This window comes from Drosophila takahashii, chromosome 2L, assembly GCF_030179915.1.
Source record: "Drosophila takahashii strain IR98-3 E-12201 chromosome 2L, DtakHiC1v2, whole genome shotgun sequence".
Classification (NCBI taxonomy): domain Eukaryota; kingdom Metazoa; phylum Arthropoda; class Insecta; order Diptera; family Drosophilidae; genus Drosophila; species Drosophila takahashii.
The window spans coordinates 4,885,232-4,904,275 of NC_091678.1; the positions used below are offsets into that span (position 1 = coordinate 4,885,232).

The following is a 19,044-nucleotide window of genomic DNA, read 5'->3' on the forward strand; positions in this document are numbered from 1 at the left end:
AATAGAAGCCTTCTATTGAAATACATATTGTAAACATTTTTTTTTTTTTTTTTGTAAATTTAGAACCCGGCGACCACATTGATCCTTGCTACCCCAATCCTTGTGCCGAGAACGCTGTGTGCACACCGCACAACAATGCCGCTCGCTGTTCCTGCATTGAGCCCTACAATGGAGATCCTTATAGTACAGGATGTCGTCCGGAATGCATCTACAGCTCCGAGTGCCCCTCATCGCTGGCCTGCATCAAGCAGCATTGTCGCGATCCCTGCACGGCTGCTTGTGGACCGAATGCCGAGTGCGCCGTGGTCAACCACTTGGCCTCCTGCAGTTGCACCCGAGGATTCGAGGGTAATCCCTTCGAGGGATGCAAGCGGGTGCCGATTGTGAGACCCGAGAGCGTGTGCGAACCGAATCCGTGTGGACCCAATAGCATCTGTCGCACCGTCGAGGGACATCCCACGTGCAGCTGCCAGGCCGGCTACTTCGGAGCGCCGCCTCAGTGCAGACCCGAGTGCGTGGTCAGCTCGGAGTGTGCCCAGCACCTGGCCTGCATCAACCAGAAGTGCACGGATCCGTGTGCGGAGACCTGCGGTTTCAATGCCAAGTGTCAGGTGAACAACCACAATCCCATCTGCTCCTGCCCAGCCAACTATGTGGGCAATCCATTCGAACAATGTGTCCCGAAACGTAAGTAGATCATTATAAATTTAAATTAAATTTATTTCGAATTTATTATTGATTGGAAAACCTCTGTAGCACCACCAGAACAAGACCGCCATGTGGATCCTTGCCTGCCCAGCCCATGTGGCTCCAATTCCATTTGTCGCAATGTGAACAACCGAGCCGAGTGCTCTTGTGCCCCCGGAATGTTTGGGGCTCCACCGAATTGCCGACCGGAGTGTGTAATTAACCAGGATTGCCCATCGAATCGGGCTTGTATTCGTCAACGATGCGAGGATCCCTGCATCGGCATCTGCGGCTTTAATGCCGTGTGCTCCACCCAGAATCACCAGCCCAAGTGCAGTTGCATTGAGAGCTTCGAGGGTGATCCGTACACCGCCTGCCGAATGCGTGAGAGTGAGTACAGATCTTTGGACTATTTGCTATCCCTTCCTGGAGCACGGATGTGTGCCCGAGACGCGCCCTTAATGTTACATGTTCCTTTCAGTGGTGCTCTAGAAGTATTGGTATTGTGGTGTACATCCTATGCATGTTCCTCGTATTGTGTACATATTACGAACTTCATCTTTACATCTATCTACCTACTTTTATTATTATCTGTATTATTATTATTATTGCTTAGTTCTAAGTCTATTGTGTTTGTACATTCCTCTGTATGCATCCGCATTGCCTGCTTGCTATTTTCATGACCATGACAGTCGTGGTGCCAGATCCACCCTCCGATCCATGCTATCCATCGCCCTGTGGCGCGAATGCCATTTGTCGGGTGCGCAACGGAGCCGGCTCCTGCACCTGCATCCAGAACTATTTCGGTGATCCGTACCTCAATTGCCGCCCGGAATGCGTCCAGAATAGCGATTGTCCCGGCAGCCGGGCATGTATTAATATGAAGTGTCGCGATCCTTGCGCCAATGCCTGCGGATTCAATGCCATCTGCCGGGTGGCCCATCACCAGCCGGTTTGCAGTTGTGAAACGGGCTTCACCGGCAATCCACTGCGCGCATGCGTGGAAAGACCCTCAAGTATGACCCAATCCTGGGGTGGGTCGATTTGTTATGAGAATGTCCAATTCTTGTTTTTTTTTTTTTGTAGATAAGCCGAAGGCACATTCTTTTAATGTTTTAATGTTTGTCGATATCACATAAACATGATAAACAACCATTTCTTGTGAGGCGTGTTAATATAGAATGCGCCTACTTCGGTTTGAACCCAAAAAAAAAAAAAAAAAACTACTTAGATCTTTAGAATAAAAGTTTTATGAAGAAATTCCAATTTGAAACATTAGATTCCATCTCTGTTGCCCCTATTTATTTGGCATCTCTATAAATCGACCCACCCTTTCGTACACCCCTCTATCCAGAGTTATTGATCTAACTGCTCTGCCCTTCCTCCCCATAGATATGTACCTACCCCTGCCCAAAGACCCTTGTAGACCCTCGCCTTGTGGCCTGTTCAGCACTTGTCATGTGGTTGGGGATCGTCCCGTGTGCGCCTGCTTGCCAGACTACATGGGTGCTCCGCCCAACTGCCGGCCCGAGTGCATGACCAGTGCCGAGTGTCCCTCGGACAGGGCCTGCATCAACCAACGGTGCAAGGATCCTTGTCCCGGAACCTGTGGCTACAATGCACGCTGTCGCTGCACCAATCACTCGCCCATCTGCAGTTGCTACGAAGGCTACACCGGGGATCCGTTCCACCAGTGTGTGCCCGAAAGAAGTAGGTTTTCCTTAGGTCTCCTCCCACAATCCTTAGAATCCAACTAAGAGAGTATTGCAATTGTAGAACCACCACCGCCAATAGCCGATCCCATTGTTCCGCCCAATCCTTGTGTGCCGTCACCCTGTGGGCCCAACTCTCAGTGCCAGGTTTCCAGCAGCGGAGCTGTCTGCTCCTGCGTGACCAACTACATAGGACGTCCGCCTGGCTGTCGGCCAGAGTGCAGCATCAATTCCGAGTGCCCGGCCAGAATGGCCTGCATCAATGCTCGATGTGCCGATCCCTGCATTGGATCGTGTGGAAATAACGCACTCTGCCATGTTAGCCTGCATGCTCCGGTTTGCATGTGCGAGCCTGGCTTCTCCGGTGATCCCTTCTCCGGCTGCTACAAGATCATAGAGAGTAGGTTATTGTGAGGGTTTCCTTTGAGAGCTAGATACTTACTCCCCTGCTTGCCCCGCCCATACAGCGCCCATTGAGGTGATCCAACCCTGTCGTCCCAGTCCGTGTGGCTTGAATGCCCTTTGCGAGGAGCGAAATCAGGCTGCCGCCTGCAAGTGTCTGCCGGAATACTTTGGGGATCCGTATGTAGAGTGCCGCCCCGAGTGCGTCATCAACTCTGACTGTCCCAGGTCGCGTGCCTGCGTCAACCAGAAGTGCGTGGATCCCTGCCCGGGAATGTGCGGTCACAGCGCCCTGTGCGCCGTCTTCAATCACGCGCCCAACTGCGAGTGCCTGCCTGGTTACACGGGTAACCCCATCGTTGGTTGCCACCTGGTGCCCGAGACTCCGCGCTGTAAGATGTCGTTCTAGTTTCGTTAGCAGTGATGGGAAGTACCTAGGTAGATAGGATTCTATACGGAGTTTAACTGATCGAAAATGTTTTCCTAACGCTACAAGTTGATAACTTATAATTAGTTCGATAGGTTTCATTCTACCTTGGTCTCCCTTCCTTCACTGCAAGTTAGGAATCCTTAGATAGGAACCCTATTAATAGCTTACCACGTCCGTAGATCCCGACCCCATAGTGCCCGAAAATCCCTGCCAACCATCGCCCTGCGGCCTCTACAGCAACTGTCGTCCGGTCAATGGCCACGCAGTCTGCTCCTGTGTGCCCAACTACATCGGTTCCCCTCCCAACTGCCGGCCCGAGTGCATGAGCAGCTCGGAGTGCGCCCAGGACAAGTCGTGCCTCAACGAGCGCTGCAAGGATCCCTGCCCAGGCACCTGCGGCAACAACGCCCTGTGCCGCGTGGTTAACCACAATCCAATCTGCTCCTGCAGTCCCGGCTTCAGCGGTGATCCCTTCGTGCGCTGCTTCCCCCAAGAGAGTAAGCATCGGCCAGGAGTCGAAGGAAGCTTAGCTTCGGCCAGCCGGAGATTTAAATTCCCCTGCAGAAAGAAGTGTTTAAAAAGTCCGTTGTTCTCTTCAAGACCTTCCAGAAATACCCACAGTATTATAGGTTTCCTTCTACTTTATCTGCAGGGGTATTTAAGCCAATCACTCACCGAATCATCTCTTCATCCGAGAGCCTTTCGAGCCCTTAATCCATTTCATACCCGCTTGACAACATTACTCGCATCCTCTATATATATACTTTCCATTATGTTTATTTCTTTTATATGTACTCTATGTATGGCTTATTTTGGTGCATGATGATTATCGTACTTGGTGTAATGTGATGGTTAAATGGTTATATCGAATGTAGAGCGGCCCCCCATCACCCATGATCGCATCGATCCGTGCGTGCCCTCGCCATGTGGTCCCAATTCCGAGTGCCGGGTGTCGGCTGCCAATGAGCAGGCGGTCTGCTCATGCTTGCAACATTATGTGGGTAGGGCGCCCAACTGCCGGCCCGAGTGCACCTCGGACTCCGAGTGCGTCGGCAGTTTGGCCTGCATCAATCTGCGCTGCCGGGATCCGTGTGTCGGAACCTGCGGCTTCCAGGCCACTTGCCTTGTAAATAACCATAGACCCATTTGCCGCTGCATCGACGGCTATGCAGGGGATCCGTTCTCAGAGTGTAGTCCGAAGAGTAAGGGACCTGGAAGACTTGCTTTCCAATCGGATAATACTAAACCGTTGACCTTTTCCCCCTCCCCCCATTAGTTATTGTCCCGCCCGAGGTGGCACAGCCCTGCAACCCGAGTCCCTGCGGCGCCAATGCCATTTGCAAGGAGCGCAATGGAGTTGGCTCTTGCTCCTGCCTGCCGGAGTATAATGGAGATCCGTATACCGAGTGCCGTCCGGAGTGCGTGCTGAATAGTGACTGCTCGAAGAACCGCGCCTGCCTCAACAACAAGTGCCGCGATCCCTGTCCGGGTGTCTGTGGCGTTTCCGCCGAGTGCCATGTGATCAATCACGCCCCCAGCTGCAGTTGTCCCTCAGGATACACTGGCAATCCCTCGCAATATTGTCGGGAGATACCCAAATGTAGGAAGAAGTTTCCCCTGGGAGTGGGTTGAGTCTTTGGGAAAGGATTAGAGTTTTTACATAGATCTTATGTGATCTTAAGTTAATTTACAATCAGACCTCAACATTTCTTGAGTTGTCTTTAGTCTTTTTTAAAAACAATTATAGTTTTCAATGGATTTCCATTTAATCTTAAGTTAATTTTCAATAGGGCTTCAGAATTTCTTGAGCTGTCTTTAGTCTTTAGGAAACGAATTTCGTTTTCAAAGGAGATCCATTTGATCTTAAGTTAATTTTCTTGAGTTGTAACTCGAATCCCGAAGAGTCGACCCACTCTGCAATACTCCCAACCTAATAGATAGCTTTAATAACGCTCACCCTGATTTGTAGTGCCCGCCCCCGTGGAACCCTGTCGTCCTTCGCCCTGCGGTCCTTACAGCCAGTGCCGCGAGGTGAACGGACATGCGGTCTGCTCCTGCGTTACCAATTACATTGGCACTCCGCCCGCCTGTCGTCCCGAGTGCTCGGTTAGCTCCGAGTGCTCCCAGGACAGGGCGTGCGTGAACCAGCGCTGCGTGGACCCTTGTCCGGGCACCTGTGGCAACGAGGCCATCTGCAAGGTGACCAACCACAATCCGATCTGCTCCTGCCCAGCCGGCTACAGCGGCGATCCCTTCGTACGCTGTGCCCCCTGGCAGGAGGAGCCGGAGCAACCGAAGTCCAACGAGAATCCCTGCGTGCCCAGTCCCTGCGGACGCAATTCCCAGTGCCGTGTTGTGGGCGAGACGGGTGTCTGCTCCTGCCTGCCCAATTTCGTGGGCAGGGCGCCTAATTGTCGACCCGAGTGTACCATCAACACCGAGTGTCCTGCCACCCAGGCGTGCGTCAATGAGCGCTGCCAGGATCCCTGTCCGGGATCGTGTGGCTTCAATGCCTACTGCAGTGTGGTGAATCACTCGCCCGTCTGCTCCTGCGACAATGGTTACACTGGTGATCCCTTCGCCGGCTGCAATCCGCAACGTAAGCTCGAAACTTAGAGTCCCCTAGAACTAGAGTCCTAATCCTCCTTCGCTTTGTGGCCCCATAGCTCCCACCGTGCCCGATGAGCGACTGACTCCCTGCCAACCCTCGCCCTGTGGCCCCAATGCCGAGTGCCGCGAACGCAACGGAGCCGGCTCCTGTACTTGTTTGCCGGAGTACTTCGGTGATCCGTACAGTGGCTGTCGACCGGAGTGCGTGGTGAACAGTGATTGCTCCCGCGACAAGTCGTGCGTCAACCAGAAATGCGTGGACCCCTGTCCAGGTGTTTGTGGTCTGAATGCCCAGTGTCGGGTGTCCAATCATCTGCCCAGCTGCACTTGCCTGGCCGGATACACTGGAAATCCGTCGAGCGCGTGCCGTGAAATTCCTCAGTTGCCCCCACCACGTAGGTTCACCACTAACTACTCGTATAACCCATGGGCAACACCTACTGATCCACCCCTACTTTCCCAGCCGAACGGGATGAGAACCCCTGTAGACCCTCGCCCTGCGGTCCCTACAGCCAGTGCCGCGAGGTCAACGGCCATGCCGTCTGCTCCTGCCTCCAGGGCTTCGTCGGCTCGGCACCCAGCTGCCGGCCCGAGTGCATCATTAGCTCGGACTGCGCCCAAGATCTCAACTGTCAGAATCAGAAGTGCGTGGACCCCTGTCCCGGCACTTGTGGCATCGAGGCCCGCTGCCAGGTCATTAACCACTATCCCGCATGCTCCTGTGCCCCAGGTTTCACCGGAGATCCCTTCAACCGGTGCACTAAGATATTGTGTAAGCATGATTAGTTGAAAGGATGAGGAGTGCAAGCCAAAAGGGGGGAAGATTTCTGATTATTGATCCTTACTATGGTGTATTTTATATTCCCTTAAGCCAGTGGTGGCCAGCAGAAGCAGCACATTTTCTGCTTTACAGCGTACGTGAGCGTCGAATCGCTAGCAGCGCAGCGGCAGAGAATTTGCCTATGCCTGCTGGCCACCACTGCCATAAACGTTATGAAACCCCAAAAGCACGGTATACAATCTACTCCCCCACTTGGCTTGCCAACCCACCCAAGGTTTCCATCTCCTGCATGTATTTCCTATTTAATGTTTGATTTCTTCCATTCTCTATCCATTTTTATTTTATGTACACTTTGTAAACAACTATCCACAACTCTACTATCCTATGAACCTATGTAAATGTTTGTCTAAATGTGCTATGATCCCACCTCAACTATCTATGGCATGGCTAAATGTGTAGTGGAGCCCCCACCCACCGAAAAGTCCGGTAATCCCTGCATCCCCTCACCGTGCGGACCCAACTCGAAATGCCTCGATGTCGGCGGTTCGCCTGCATGCTCCTGCCTGCCCGACTACCTGGGACGTCCGCCCAACTGCCGGCCCGAGTGCCTCAGTAGCGCCGACTGTCCCGCCAACCTGGCCTGTGTGAACCAGCGCTGCTCGAACCCGTGCATCGGTGTCTGTGGCCTGCACTCCACGTGCACGGTCATCAAGCACCGACCGGCATGCGAGTGTGTGCCTGGCTTCACCGGAGATCCCTTCTCCGGCTGTGCGATCGTGCAGCAAAGTAATATATCCCAGGCTGCTAAACTGAATCTCTGGTTAACCCCACTAACTTGAATATTGCATTTCCCATCTCTCCTCTAGTTGCTCCGCCGGATGAGCCCAGAAACCCCTGCAATCCCAGTCCCTGCGGAGCGAATGCCATTTGCCGGGAGCGCAATGGAGCTGGCTCCTGTGCCTGCCTGCCGGAATACTTTGGAGATCCGTACAGCGGCTGCCGACCGGAATGTGTCCAGAACGACGATTGCGATCGGTCGCGTGCCTGCATCAACAACAAGTGCCAGGACCCATGTCCCGGAGCCTGCGGCATCAATGCCGAGTGTAGGGTGCTGAATCACGGACCCAACTGCAACTGCTTCGATGGCTACACCGGAGATCCGCATCGCTCGTGCTCGCTGATCGAGGTGGTCACCCGACGACCGGAGAATCCATGCCAACCCTCTCCCTGCGGACCGTACAGCCAGTGCCAGGATACCAACGGACATGCGGTGTGCAGCTGCCTGGAGAACTACATTGGAGCGCCGCCCAGCTGCAAGCCGGAGTGCGTGGTCAGCTCGGAGTGCCCCCAGAACAGGGCGTGCATCAACCAGAAGTGCGAGGATCCGTGCCGCGGATCTTGCGGCAACAATGCCAAGTGCCAGGTGGTCAACCACAATCCTATTTGTACATGCCAGCCCGGCATGACAGGAGATCCCATCTCGGGCTGTGCCCCCGCTCCGGAGGTCAAGAACGTGGAGAATCCCTGCGTGCCATCGCCATGTGGTCCCAACTCGGTGTGCCGAGAGATTGGCAACCAGGCCGCCTGCTCCTGCCAGACCAACTTCATTGGACGTCCGCCCACCTGTCGGCCGGAATGTACGAACAACGACGAGTGCCAGAACCATTTGTCCTGCCAGCAGGAACGTTGCGTTGATCCCTGTCCCGGTTCGTGTGGCAGCAATGCCATCTGCCAGGTGGTGCAGCACAATGCTGTCTGCTCCTGTGCCGATGGCTACGAGGGAGAACCGCTCTTTGGCTGCCAACTCATCCCGGCTGTGACGCCCACTGAGTCACCTACGTCGCCCTGCGAACCCTCGCCCTGTGGCCCGCATGCCGAGTGCCGGGAGAGGAATGGAGCCGGAGCCTGCTACTGTCATGATGGCTTCGAGGGTAATCCGTATGATGCCCAACGAGGATGCCGACGCGAGTGCGAGAACAACGATGAATGCTCGGCTGTCCAAGCCTGCTCGCGATTCAAGTGCGTCGATCCGTGCAACAATATCTGCGGAGACTATGCCATTTGTACAGTTGACAAACATGTGCCCACCTGTGACTGCCCGCCGGGTTACACTGGAGATCCGTTCTTCAGCTGCAAACCTGTGCCGGTCACGCCGCGACCTCCTCTGAATCCCTGCAATCCATCGCCCTGCGGACCCAACAGCAACTGCCGTGCCATGAACAACCAGGCCGTGTGCTCCTGCCAGGCGGGATTCATCAACCAGCCGCCCAACTGCAAGCCGGAGTGCGTGGTCAGCGCCGAGTGCGCCCCGGAAAGGGCCTGTGTGAACAAGAAGTGCGTGGATCCCTGTCTGCACACCTGCGGCATTCGAGCCATCTGCACCACCAAGAACCACAGCCCCATCTGCACCTGTCCACGGACCATGACAGGAGATCCGTTTGTTGAGTGCACCCGAGTTGGTAAGTCTGCGATTGTTAATAGATTATTACTAAAAACTGGGCCTTGTCCGTTCAGCCTTTTGTCCGTATCTAGAATTCCTGAGAAAACCAATTGTACCTTTAGGTCAAAAGCTTCTTTCCCTTTAAAAGGAGAAAATAAAAAAAGATTTTCGCTTTACTTACTTATATATGGTAAATAAATTAGTTTGCCTGTAATCCGATCCTTACTAAAAACTTGGCCCTGTCCGTTCAGCAATTCAACAATTCTATCTAGAATTTCTAATGAAACCAATTGTTCCTTTAGGTTAAAAGCTTCTTACTCTTTAAAAGGGTAAAATGAAAAAGATATTAGCTTTACTTACTTATATATGGTTAATAAATTTGTTTTGTCTGTTATTCAATGTTTACTAAAAACTTTGTCCGTTCAGCCTTTTGTCCGTATCTAGAATTCCTGAGGAAACCAATTGTTCCTTTAGGTCATCAGCTTCTTTCCCTTTAAAAGGGGAAAATGGAAAAATATTTTCTATTTAGCTCTCATAATAACTTTTATAAAAATTCCTGTAGCCATCACCAATGACAATACGACACCGTCGCCGGCACCCGCATCGTGTGTGCCATCTCCTTGTGGACCCAACGCCAAGTGCCAGATTGTGGGCAACAGTCCCGCCTGCTCCTGCCTGCCGAACTTCATTGGAGCACCGCCTCGCTGTCGCCCAGAGTGCGTACTAAACTCCGAGTGCGGACCCACGGAGGCGTGCATCAACCAGAAGTGTGCCGATCCCTGCTCAGGATCCTGCGGATTCGAGGCCAAGTGCCATGTGCTCAACCACCTGCCCATTTGCAACTGCATCGAGGGCTACGAGGGCGATCCGTTCGTGCGTTGCACCAAGAAGGAAGAGGAGAGAACTCCGCCCACAGTGAATGATCCATGCAACCCGAATCCGTGCGGACTGAATGCAGACTGCTTTGCCGGCGAGTGTCGCTGCCAGAATAACTACCAAGGAAACGCCTACGAGGGATGCCGACCCGAGTGTACGCTCTCGGCCGATTGTCCCAGGGACAAGGCCTGTATGCGCAACCGGTGTGTGGATCCCTGTCCAGGAATCTGTGGCAACAATGCCATGTGCGAGGTGATGAACCATATACCAGTGTGCTCCTGCGTGCAGGGCTACGAGGGAGATCCGTTCGTCAATTGCCGCGTGAAACCGGTCGTAGAGGATCCCATAATCGAGGCCTGTTCCCCATCGCCGTGCGGATCGAACAGCCAGTGCCGAGATGTCAACGGACATGCGGTATGCTCCTGCCTGGAGGGCTACATTGGAGCACCGCCCCAGTGCCGTCCCGAGTGTGTGGTGTCCAGCGAGTGCTCCGCTTTGCAGGCTTGCGTGAACAAGAAGTGCGTGGATCCCTGCGCCGCTGCCTGTGGACTCGAAGCCCGCTGTGAGGTTATCAATCATAGCCCCATCTGTGGCTGCCCACCTGGTCGAACTGGTGATCCGTTCAAGCAGTGCGTGGTCTTGCAACCCATTCCCGCACCGGATGTCAAGACTCCGCCCCAGGATCCTTGCGTGCCCTCGCCCTGCGGACCCAACTCGATCTGCAAGCCGGACAGGAATGGACCCGTCTGCCAGTGCCAAGCCGAGTTCTTTGGCTCGCCGCCCAACTGCCGACCTGAGTGCATCATTAATCCGGACTGTCAATCGACGCAGGCGTGCATCAACAATAAGTGCAGCAATCCCTGCCCAGAATCCTGCGGAACGAATGCCGAGTGTCGTGTGATTGGACACGCTGTGTCCTGCTCCTGTCCGCCTGGCTATGCGGGCAACGCCTTCGTCCAGTGTGTGCCGCAGCAGGAGGAGCCACCGAAGCCCTGCCAGCCATCGCCGTGTGGAGCCAATGCCGAGTGCATTGAACGCAACGGAGCCGCCGCCTGCAAGTGCATCGATGAATACCAGGGCAATCCCTACGAGGGATGTCGCCCCGAGTGCGTCCTCAGCTCCGACTGTTCCACGGACAAGACGTGCATCCGCAACAAGTGCCAGGATCCCTGCCCCGGAATCTGTGGCTTGAATGCCCAGTGCTATGCTGTGAACCATGTGCCCAACTGTGTCTGTAATGATGGCTACACTGGAGATCCCTTCGCCAGTTGTCGCCGCGTGGAGGTCTCGACGCCACCACCAGTTGCCGATCCCTGTATTCCATCGCCCTGCGGAGCGAATAGCAAGTGCCGGGTGGCCAACGGCTTGGCCGTCTGCTCCTGCCTGGATACCTTCATTGGAGCGCCGCCCAATTGCAAGCCAGAGTGCACGGTTAATGCCGAGTGTCCTTCGAACAGGGCGTGCCACAAGTTCCGCTGCGCCAATCCCTGCACCAAGACGTGCGGCCTGAATGCCAAGTGCGAGGTGATTAACCACAATCCGATCTGCAGCTGTCCTTTGGACATGACGGGTGATCCATTCGCCCGCTGCTATCCATCACCTCCACCGCCGCCGCCGGGACGCGATGAGCCTGTGAGGAGACCATGCCAACCATCTCCCTGTGGCCTTAACTCGGAGTGCAGGGTGCGCGACGAGCAGGCCTCCTGCTCCTGCCTGCCCAACTTCATTGGAGCACCGCCCAATTGTCGGCCCGAGTGCGTTGTCAACACGGATTGCTCACCGGACCGAGCTTGCATAGCCGAGAAGTGCCGCGATCCCTGCGATGGCTCCTGCGGCGTGGACTCCGAGTGCCGTGTGCAGAACCACTTGGCCATCTGTACCTGTCGTGGTGGCTTCACCGGCGATCCGTTTGTCCGTTGCATCGAGTTTATTGAGGAGACTACAAAGTCACCGCCGCTCACTCAGGATCCCTGCGATCTGCAGCCATGCGGTTCGAATGCCGAGTGCAGGAATGGAATATGTAGCTGTCTGGCGGATTACCAGGGAGATCCCTACACCGGCTGTCGTCCGGAGTGCACGCTGAGTACCGATTGCCCGCCCACCAAGGCTTGTCTGAACAAGAAGTGCGTTGATCCCTGCCCCGGAGTTTGTGGCCAGAACTCGCAGTGCGATGTCTCGAATCACATTCCAATCTGCAGTTGTCTGCAGGGCTACACGGGTGATCCATTCGTCCACTGCCGCCACGAGACTCCAGTTGCTAAAGACCCATGCCAACCGAATCCCTGCGGACCCAACAGCTTGTGCCACATTTCCGGTCAGGGACCCGTGTGTGCCTGTCAGCCGGGAATGCTGGGCTCACCGCCCGCCTGCAAACCCGAGTGCATCGTCAGCTCCGAGTGCTCGCTGCACATGGCCTGTGTGAACAGGAAGTGCGTGGATCCGTGCCCGGGAGCCTGTGGTCAGTTTGCCCGCTGCCAGGTGATCAACCACAACCCGTCGTGCTCTTGCAACACGGGCTACACCGGTGATCCGTTCACTCGCTGTTACCAAGAGGAGAGAAAGCCACCACCAACGCCGGATAACCCATGTCAACCGTCGCCCTGCGGACCCAATTCCGAGTGCAAGGTGCTGAATGGCAATGCAGCCTGCTCGTGCGCAGCTACCTTCATTGGAACGCCGCCAAGCTGCCGACCCGAGTGCTCCATCAATCCGGAATGTCCACCGACCAAGGCCTGCATCCGCCAGAAGTGCTCGGATCCGTGCGTGAATGCCTGCGGATTCAATGCCCGCTGCAATGTGGCCAATCATCAACCCATCTGCACCTGCGATGTGGGCTATACTGGAGATCCGTTCACCGGCTGTCAGAAGGAGCAAGGTAGGAACCCGTTTTCATTTAACCTAGCAGTTAGGTCAGGGCGTAAACCAGCTTATAAACGATAATTCTGTGGTTTCGGTTGCTCACTGGGCGCCCAGTACAACACCTGCTATTATTAAAAAACGAACAAAGATGCCGCACAGCCAAAACATTTGGTTACGCCCTGAAAGATTTGAAAGAATGTGAAACTATTTAAAAAAAGATCTCAGTATTGGCTTACCAAAGATTACCAAAGAAACTCAGTGATAATCCCCTGTTACCCTTAATTTAAAGACCCCTCAAAACCCAAAGTTTCACATTCCTTATAAGCACATTAGAATAAATGAAAGATGATCACTAGAAAATCAGTTACAATCGCTGTAATTGATTATACTTGTTTTGCACTCTATGTTGGCACTTGTTTTTCACCTTATACGCGTTACTTGTTCTAATGTGCTTTTAGGCAGCCTTTTTGTACCACACAACTTACATTCATTAAGATCTATGATTACCGCACGCACAGGCACAATGCATTGCAATTTAAGGAGTGTTCTGTTCATGTTTTTTACACTAAATCACAATGCACTCGATAGGCGAAATGCAAATTTCAATTCAGCACGCACTCTGTACGAATTGTCTGAGTGACTGTGCTATTGAAAGTGTCTGTACGCTGGGATAGTCAAAGATTTTAATTAGTTTTAGTCAATTATTTACTTGCTTTTTACCGCCCCTAACGCCTCAATTACAATATGCAAACTTGCCACGCCTTATTGCTTCCTTATATACAACCTTTAATGCCTTTACACCAAATCACCCGCCTTGATTTTTGCCTTTAACCCTTGATGATATATCGTTGTTGCCTCCAAAAGTATTACCCTGCGACCCCTTAATGTTGTTGTTTTCGATTTGAGGGATAATCCACGCGAAATGCTTTTACCTAATTCGTTATTTGGCCCAAAAAACACAAATGTCCTCGTCTCTCCACTCGCTTACTACCCAAAATTTGACCTAACCCAACTACCCGAAATTGAGTACTGCGTTGTTGTTGTTTTTGACCCCAAACCAAAATTCTGCCTTCGAAACGCCAAAGACATTAACCTAGTACTAGTCGAAAAGAAACCAAAAAACCGCGTTAGCACTTAATTATAGCATTAAAATTGTATAACATTGTAGCGTATGAGAATTGTTTAACAAAGAGCAATAAATCAAATGATATAACCCCGCCAAAAGGACACTTGTTTTACTTACGACACAAAAAAAAACATAACTCAAGGCCCATTGAATTGGGCCATTGCACTTACATAACACTGAAAAAGCACTCAGCACACAGAGTTTAACCCAACTAAATGAAGCTCTGCACCTGGTCCTTCGAAAGGATGCGAACACCTAACTAGTACTTGTACTCTAATCCGCTACAATAATACCACCACTGCAAACGGATTAATCAGCTGAAAGCAAACAGAAAGTATTGTACTAAACCCTATTCACTCGAGAGCAATTAATGAAAAAATCTCTGTCTTTGTCCCATCTCTTCCTTTGACTATTTTCACCCCACCTAGAACGCATTGTCAATGAGCAGGTTACCCCCTGCGAACCCAATCCCTGTGGCTCGAATGCAGTGTGCCGCGAAAGAAACGGCATCGGTTCCTGCCAGTGCCTGCCCGATCACTTTGGTGACCCCTATCAGTCGTGTCGTCCGGAGTGCGTTCGTCACTCGGACTGCCCTTCGAACAGGGCCTGTCAGCAGCAGAAGTGTCGCGATCCCTGTCCCGGCACCTGTGGCACCAATGCGGACTGCAGTGTCACGAATCATCTGCCCACCTGTACCTGCCGCCTTGGATTCACTGGCGATCCGTATCGCTACTGCCATGTGGAACCAACTCAGCGTAAGATAGTTAAACCCAAGATCACCCTGGACTATCCCCTGACCTTAGACCCCCCATTTCTAGTCCCTGCCCGTGTGACCGAACCCAGCCAACCCTGTCGCCCCTCGCCATGTGGTCCCAACTCCCAGTGTCGCGAACTCAACGGTCAGGCCGTCTGCTCCTGTCTGGAGCTCCACATCGGTCTGCCACCCAATTGTCGACCCGAGTGTGTGTTGAGCACGGAATGCCCCACCGACAAGGCCTGCATCAGTCAACGTTGTCAGGATCCGTGTCCAGGCACTTGTGGCTTAAATGCCGAGTGCCGGGTGCGAAGTCACAGTCCGCTGTGTCAGTGTCGTCAAGGATTCACCGGTGATTCCTTCACGCGCTGCTATCCCCTGCCACGTAAGAGTTGTCCTGCGATCTTCGCCAAGCATTCAGTTAATTGTTATGTTAATATGTTAGCCCCACCACCTGTAATCGAACGTGTTGAGCGTGATCCCTGTCTGCCCTCACCCTGCGGTCTGAATAGTCAGTGCCGCAATGTTCAGGGAGTGCCTTCCTGTTCCTGCCTGCCGGAATTCCTGGGGGCTCCGCCCAACTGTCGACCCGAGTGCACCATCAGTGCCGAGTGTCCCTCAAATCTGGCCTGCATACGCGAGAAGTGCATTGATCCGTGTCCCGGTTCCTGCGGCTATGCAGCCGAGTGTAATGTGGTCAACCACACGCCCATTTGCGTGTGTCCAGCTGGTTTTACGGGTGATCCGTTCAGTAGCTGTCGTCTAGCGCCACCTCCTGAACCTACGCAAAGTAAGAAAGTGGAAGAAAAACCTGAAATAAACTCACTTAACCGAACAACCCAATTAATAGACGAATATGTGGATCCCTGCAACCCATCACCTTGTGGCCCCAATGCCCAGTGCAATGCTGGAGTCTGCAGCTGCCTGGCTGAATTCCATGGCGATCCTTATTCCGGTTGTCGGCCCGAGTGCGTCCTGAGTTCCGACTGCCCGCGGGATAAGGCCTGTCATCGCAGCAAGTGTGTGAATCCCTGTCCTGGAACTTGTGGCGAGAATGCCATTTGCGATGTCATCAATCACATACCCATGTGCAGATGCCCGGAACGCACCGCTGGCAGCGCTTTTATCCGCTGTTCTCCTGTGCAGAGTACGTCCAAGTGGTTAATCCCCTTAATTGCTCCTCTAACAACTCGTCCACCCCTAGTTTCAGTCACCAATCCCTGCCGACCCTCACCGTGTGGTCCCAATTCCCAGTGCCGCGAGGTCAATCAGCAGGCTGTTTGCTCGTGCCTGCCCAGCTTCATTGGAGCTCCGCCATCCTGCCGACCAGAGTGCACCTCCAACGCGGAGTGTGCACCCACCCAGGCTTGTCTCAACCAACGGTGCGGAGATCCCTGCCCCGGAACGTGTGGAGTGGGTGCCCAGTGTGCTGTAGTCAGCCACAGTCCCTTCTGCACATGTCCTCCGAGGTTCACGGGTAATCCCTTCATTCGTTGTCAGCCTCAGAGTAAGGATGCTATGTCAGATAAAAAGAAGACACCTTCACAACAGTTACCTTTCCCAGTTGAACCTCCTGTTCGTGATGTGGCTCCCGTTGATCCCTGTCGCCCCTCTCCTTGTGGACCCTACTCCCAGTGTCGCCCTGTAGGCGAGGCTCCCGCGTGTTCCTGCCTGGAAACCTACATTGGACGTCCGCCAAACTGCCGTCCGGAATGTGTGACCAGTTCGGACTGCTCCAGTCAACTGGCCTGCGTCAACCAGAAGTGCGTGGATCCCTGCCCAGGACGTTGTGGCCTCAATGCCGAGTGCCATGTGGTCAGTCATGCTGTGCAGTGCATCTGCCAGCAGGGCTTCAGTGGAGATCCCTTCGTGCACTGCCGTCCGGAGATTGCCTATGAAAATGAAATACGCACGCCGTGCAGCCCAAGCCCTTGCGGATCGAATGCCGTGTGCCGCGATCGCAATGGAGTGGGATCCTGCCAGTGTCTGCCGCAGTACTTTGGAGATCCTTACGAGGGATGTCGCCCGGAATGCATGCTTGACTCGGATTGCCCCTCGAACAGGGCTTGTCAGCAACTGAGATGCCAAGATCCCTGCCCAGGAACTTGTGGTCTAAATGCCAACTGTCAAGTGGTTAACCATTTGCCGCAATGTAATTGCCTCAACGGATATGTGGGTGACCCATACCGTCAATGTAATCGACTGCCAGAACGTAAGACCCAATTATCGAGATCTTCTGTTCCCCTACTCAAGTCCCAAATTTTAGCACCCCAAATGGAGTACGTTAATCCCTGTCAGCCCACACCGTGTGGTCCGAACTCTCAATGCCGGGTTTCCAATGAGCAAGCCGTTTGCTCCTGCCTGCCCCAGTTTGTGGGAGCTCCACCGTCCTGCCGACCCGAATGCACCATCTCGTCGGAATGTCCTGCGGACAGGGCGTGTGTCAATCAGAAGTGCGTGGATCCTTGCACAGCAGATACTTGCGGAAACAATGCTGTTTGTAGGGTTCGAAACCACAGTCCCATTTGCAGCTGCCTCAGTGGTTACACAGGCGACGCTTTCACTCGTTGCTTCCCCATTCCACGTAAGCCTGATTCTTGTAATCCTCGGGTAAAAGATAGTAAACCCTTCCGTACCACAGCGCCGATTATCGAGACCAAGGACGAACCTCTGAGGGATCCCTGTGTGCCAACACCCTGTGGTCCCAACTCCGAATGCCGCAATATTAACGGTGTGCCTGCCTGTTCCTGCCTGGTCAACTTTATTGGCCAGGCTCCCAATTGTCGCCCCGAGTGCACTATTAACTCAGAGTGTCCCAGTCAGTTGGCTTGTATTAACCAAAAGTGTCGCGATCCCTGCCCGGGAGCCTGCGGTCAAAATGCCGTTTGCAGCGTCATCAATCACACACCACTCTGCGCCTGCATCGAAGGATATATAGGAAATCCATTCACCAACTGCAATCCCAAGCCCCCAGAACGTAGGTGTTTCCAGTAACTCTACAGAAGATCGGTGCTTATTCCCCTCGATATTTTTCCCTTTTATAGCCGTAACACCACCACCAATTGCCGACGATCCTTGCAATCCATCACCTTGCGGAGCCAATGCTCTTTGTCGCAATGGACAGTGCTCGTGTATACCCGAGTACCAGGGAGATCCGTATGTTTCCTGCCGCCCCGAGTGTGTACTAAACACCGATTGTCCCAGAGATCGAGCCTGTGTGCGCAACAAGTGCGTGGATCCCTGCCCCGGAACTTGTGGTGTGAACGCTTTGTGCGAGGTGACCAATCACATTCCCATTTGCCGCTGCCCCGAGCAGATGTCCGGTAATGCCTTCTTCGAGTGTCGACCCGTGCCGCCGGCAAAGATTCAAGATCCCTGCCAGCCATCGCCATGTGGTCCGAACAGTCAGTGCCGCGTGGTGCAACAGACTGCGGTCTGTTCCTGCCTCTCTAACTATGTGGGCAGTCCGCCGCAGTGTCGACCGGAATGTGTGACCAACTCGGACTGTCCTGCGGATCAGGATTGCCAGAATATGAAGTGTCGCGATCCGTGCCCTGGTACCTGTGGCTTTAATGCCCTCTGCAAGGTCGTCAACCACCGTCCCTTCTGCAGCTGCCCCACTGGCATGTCCGGAAATCCCTTCGTGAGCTGCCAGCAACTAAGTAGGCATCCTCTTACCTTTTTTAAACCCTCCCCGATGCTCACATCTGGAGTTCTTTCAGTAATACGCGATGAGAGACCGCAGAATCCCTGCCAGCCTTCACCTTGTGGTCCCAACTCCGAATGTCGTGTGTCAGGAGAATCACCATCCTGTTCTTGCCTAGCCGAATTTGTGGGTGCACCGCCCAACTGTCGACCCGAGTGCATCTCCAACTCGGAGTGTCCCACAAACCGGGCGTGTATTAATCAGAAGTGCGTGGATCCTTGTCCAGGATTGTGTGGTCAGAATGCTAATTGTCGGGTGTTCAGTCATAGTGCCATGTGCTTGTGTGACAGTGGCTTCACCGGAGATCCGTTTAGTCAGTGCAGTCCGTTTAGGGATACTCCTCCCGAGATCCTGCAGCCCTGCAATCCCAGTCCTTGCGGCGCAAACGCCAAGTGCGAGGAACGTGGCGGTGCAGGATCATGCCAGTGCCTGCCTGACTACTTCGGAAATCCCTATGATGGCTGTCGTCCTGAGTGCGTTCTCAACTCTGACTGCCCCTCCAATCGGGCATGTGTCAACCAGAAGTGTCGTGATCCCTGTCCGGGAACCTGTGGCCAAAGTGCCGAGTGCCAGGTGGTCAACCACTTGGCCACCTGTAACTGCCTTTTTGGTTACACCGGCGATCCGTACAGCCTGTGTCGCATCATAGTCAACGAGCCAC

General features: G+C 53.6%; 1 protein-coding gene across 1 annotated transcript in view; it reads left to right on the forward strand.

Moving 5' to 3' along the window:
* LOC108057764 (fibrillin-like protein dumpy) overlaps nucleotides 1–19,044 on the forward strand; it is a 119,402-nt gene that overhangs the window by 68,821 nt on the left and 31,537 nt on the right. Inside the window, exons 21-45 of the mRNA XM_070215658.1 lie at nucleotides 64–687; nucleotides 757–1,077; nucleotides 1,380–1,703; nucleotides 2,080–2,397; nucleotides 2,464–2,799; nucleotides 2,867–3,193; nucleotides 3,411–3,728; nucleotides 4,107–4,433; nucleotides 4,508–4,831; nucleotides 5,201–5,830; nucleotides 5,898–6,236; nucleotides 6,305–6,613; nucleotides 7,082–7,408; nucleotides 7,489–9,081; nucleotides 9,625–12,813; nucleotides 14,352–14,678; nucleotides 14,742–15,062; nucleotides 15,123–15,467; nucleotides 15,528–15,824; nucleotides 15,882–16,184; nucleotides 16,242–16,889; nucleotides 16,944–17,261; nucleotides 17,319–17,654; nucleotides 17,722–18,339; nucleotides 18,400–19,044. Of these exons, the coding sequence (XP_070071759.1) occupies nucleotides 64–687; nucleotides 757–1,077; nucleotides 1,380–1,703; nucleotides 2,080–2,397; nucleotides 2,464–2,799; nucleotides 2,867–3,193; nucleotides 3,411–3,728; nucleotides 4,107–4,433; nucleotides 4,508–4,831; nucleotides 5,201–5,830; nucleotides 5,898–6,236; nucleotides 6,305–6,613; nucleotides 7,082–7,408; nucleotides 7,489–9,081; nucleotides 9,625–12,813; nucleotides 14,352–14,678; nucleotides 14,742–15,062; nucleotides 15,123–15,467; nucleotides 15,528–15,824; nucleotides 15,882–16,184; nucleotides 16,242–16,889; nucleotides 16,944–17,261; nucleotides 17,319–17,654; nucleotides 17,722–18,339; nucleotides 18,400–19,044 (13,764 nt within the window). The remainder of the gene's footprint in view (nucleotides 1–63; nucleotides 688–756; nucleotides 1,078–1,379; nucleotides 1,704–2,079; nucleotides 2,398–2,463; nucleotides 2,800–2,866; nucleotides 3,194–3,410; nucleotides 3,729–4,106; nucleotides 4,434–4,507; nucleotides 4,832–5,200; nucleotides 5,831–5,897; nucleotides 6,237–6,304; nucleotides 6,614–7,081; nucleotides 7,409–7,488; nucleotides 9,082–9,624; nucleotides 12,814–14,351; nucleotides 14,679–14,741; nucleotides 15,063–15,122; nucleotides 15,468–15,527; nucleotides 15,825–15,881; nucleotides 16,185–16,241; nucleotides 16,890–16,943; nucleotides 17,262–17,318; nucleotides 17,655–17,721; nucleotides 18,340–18,399) is intronic.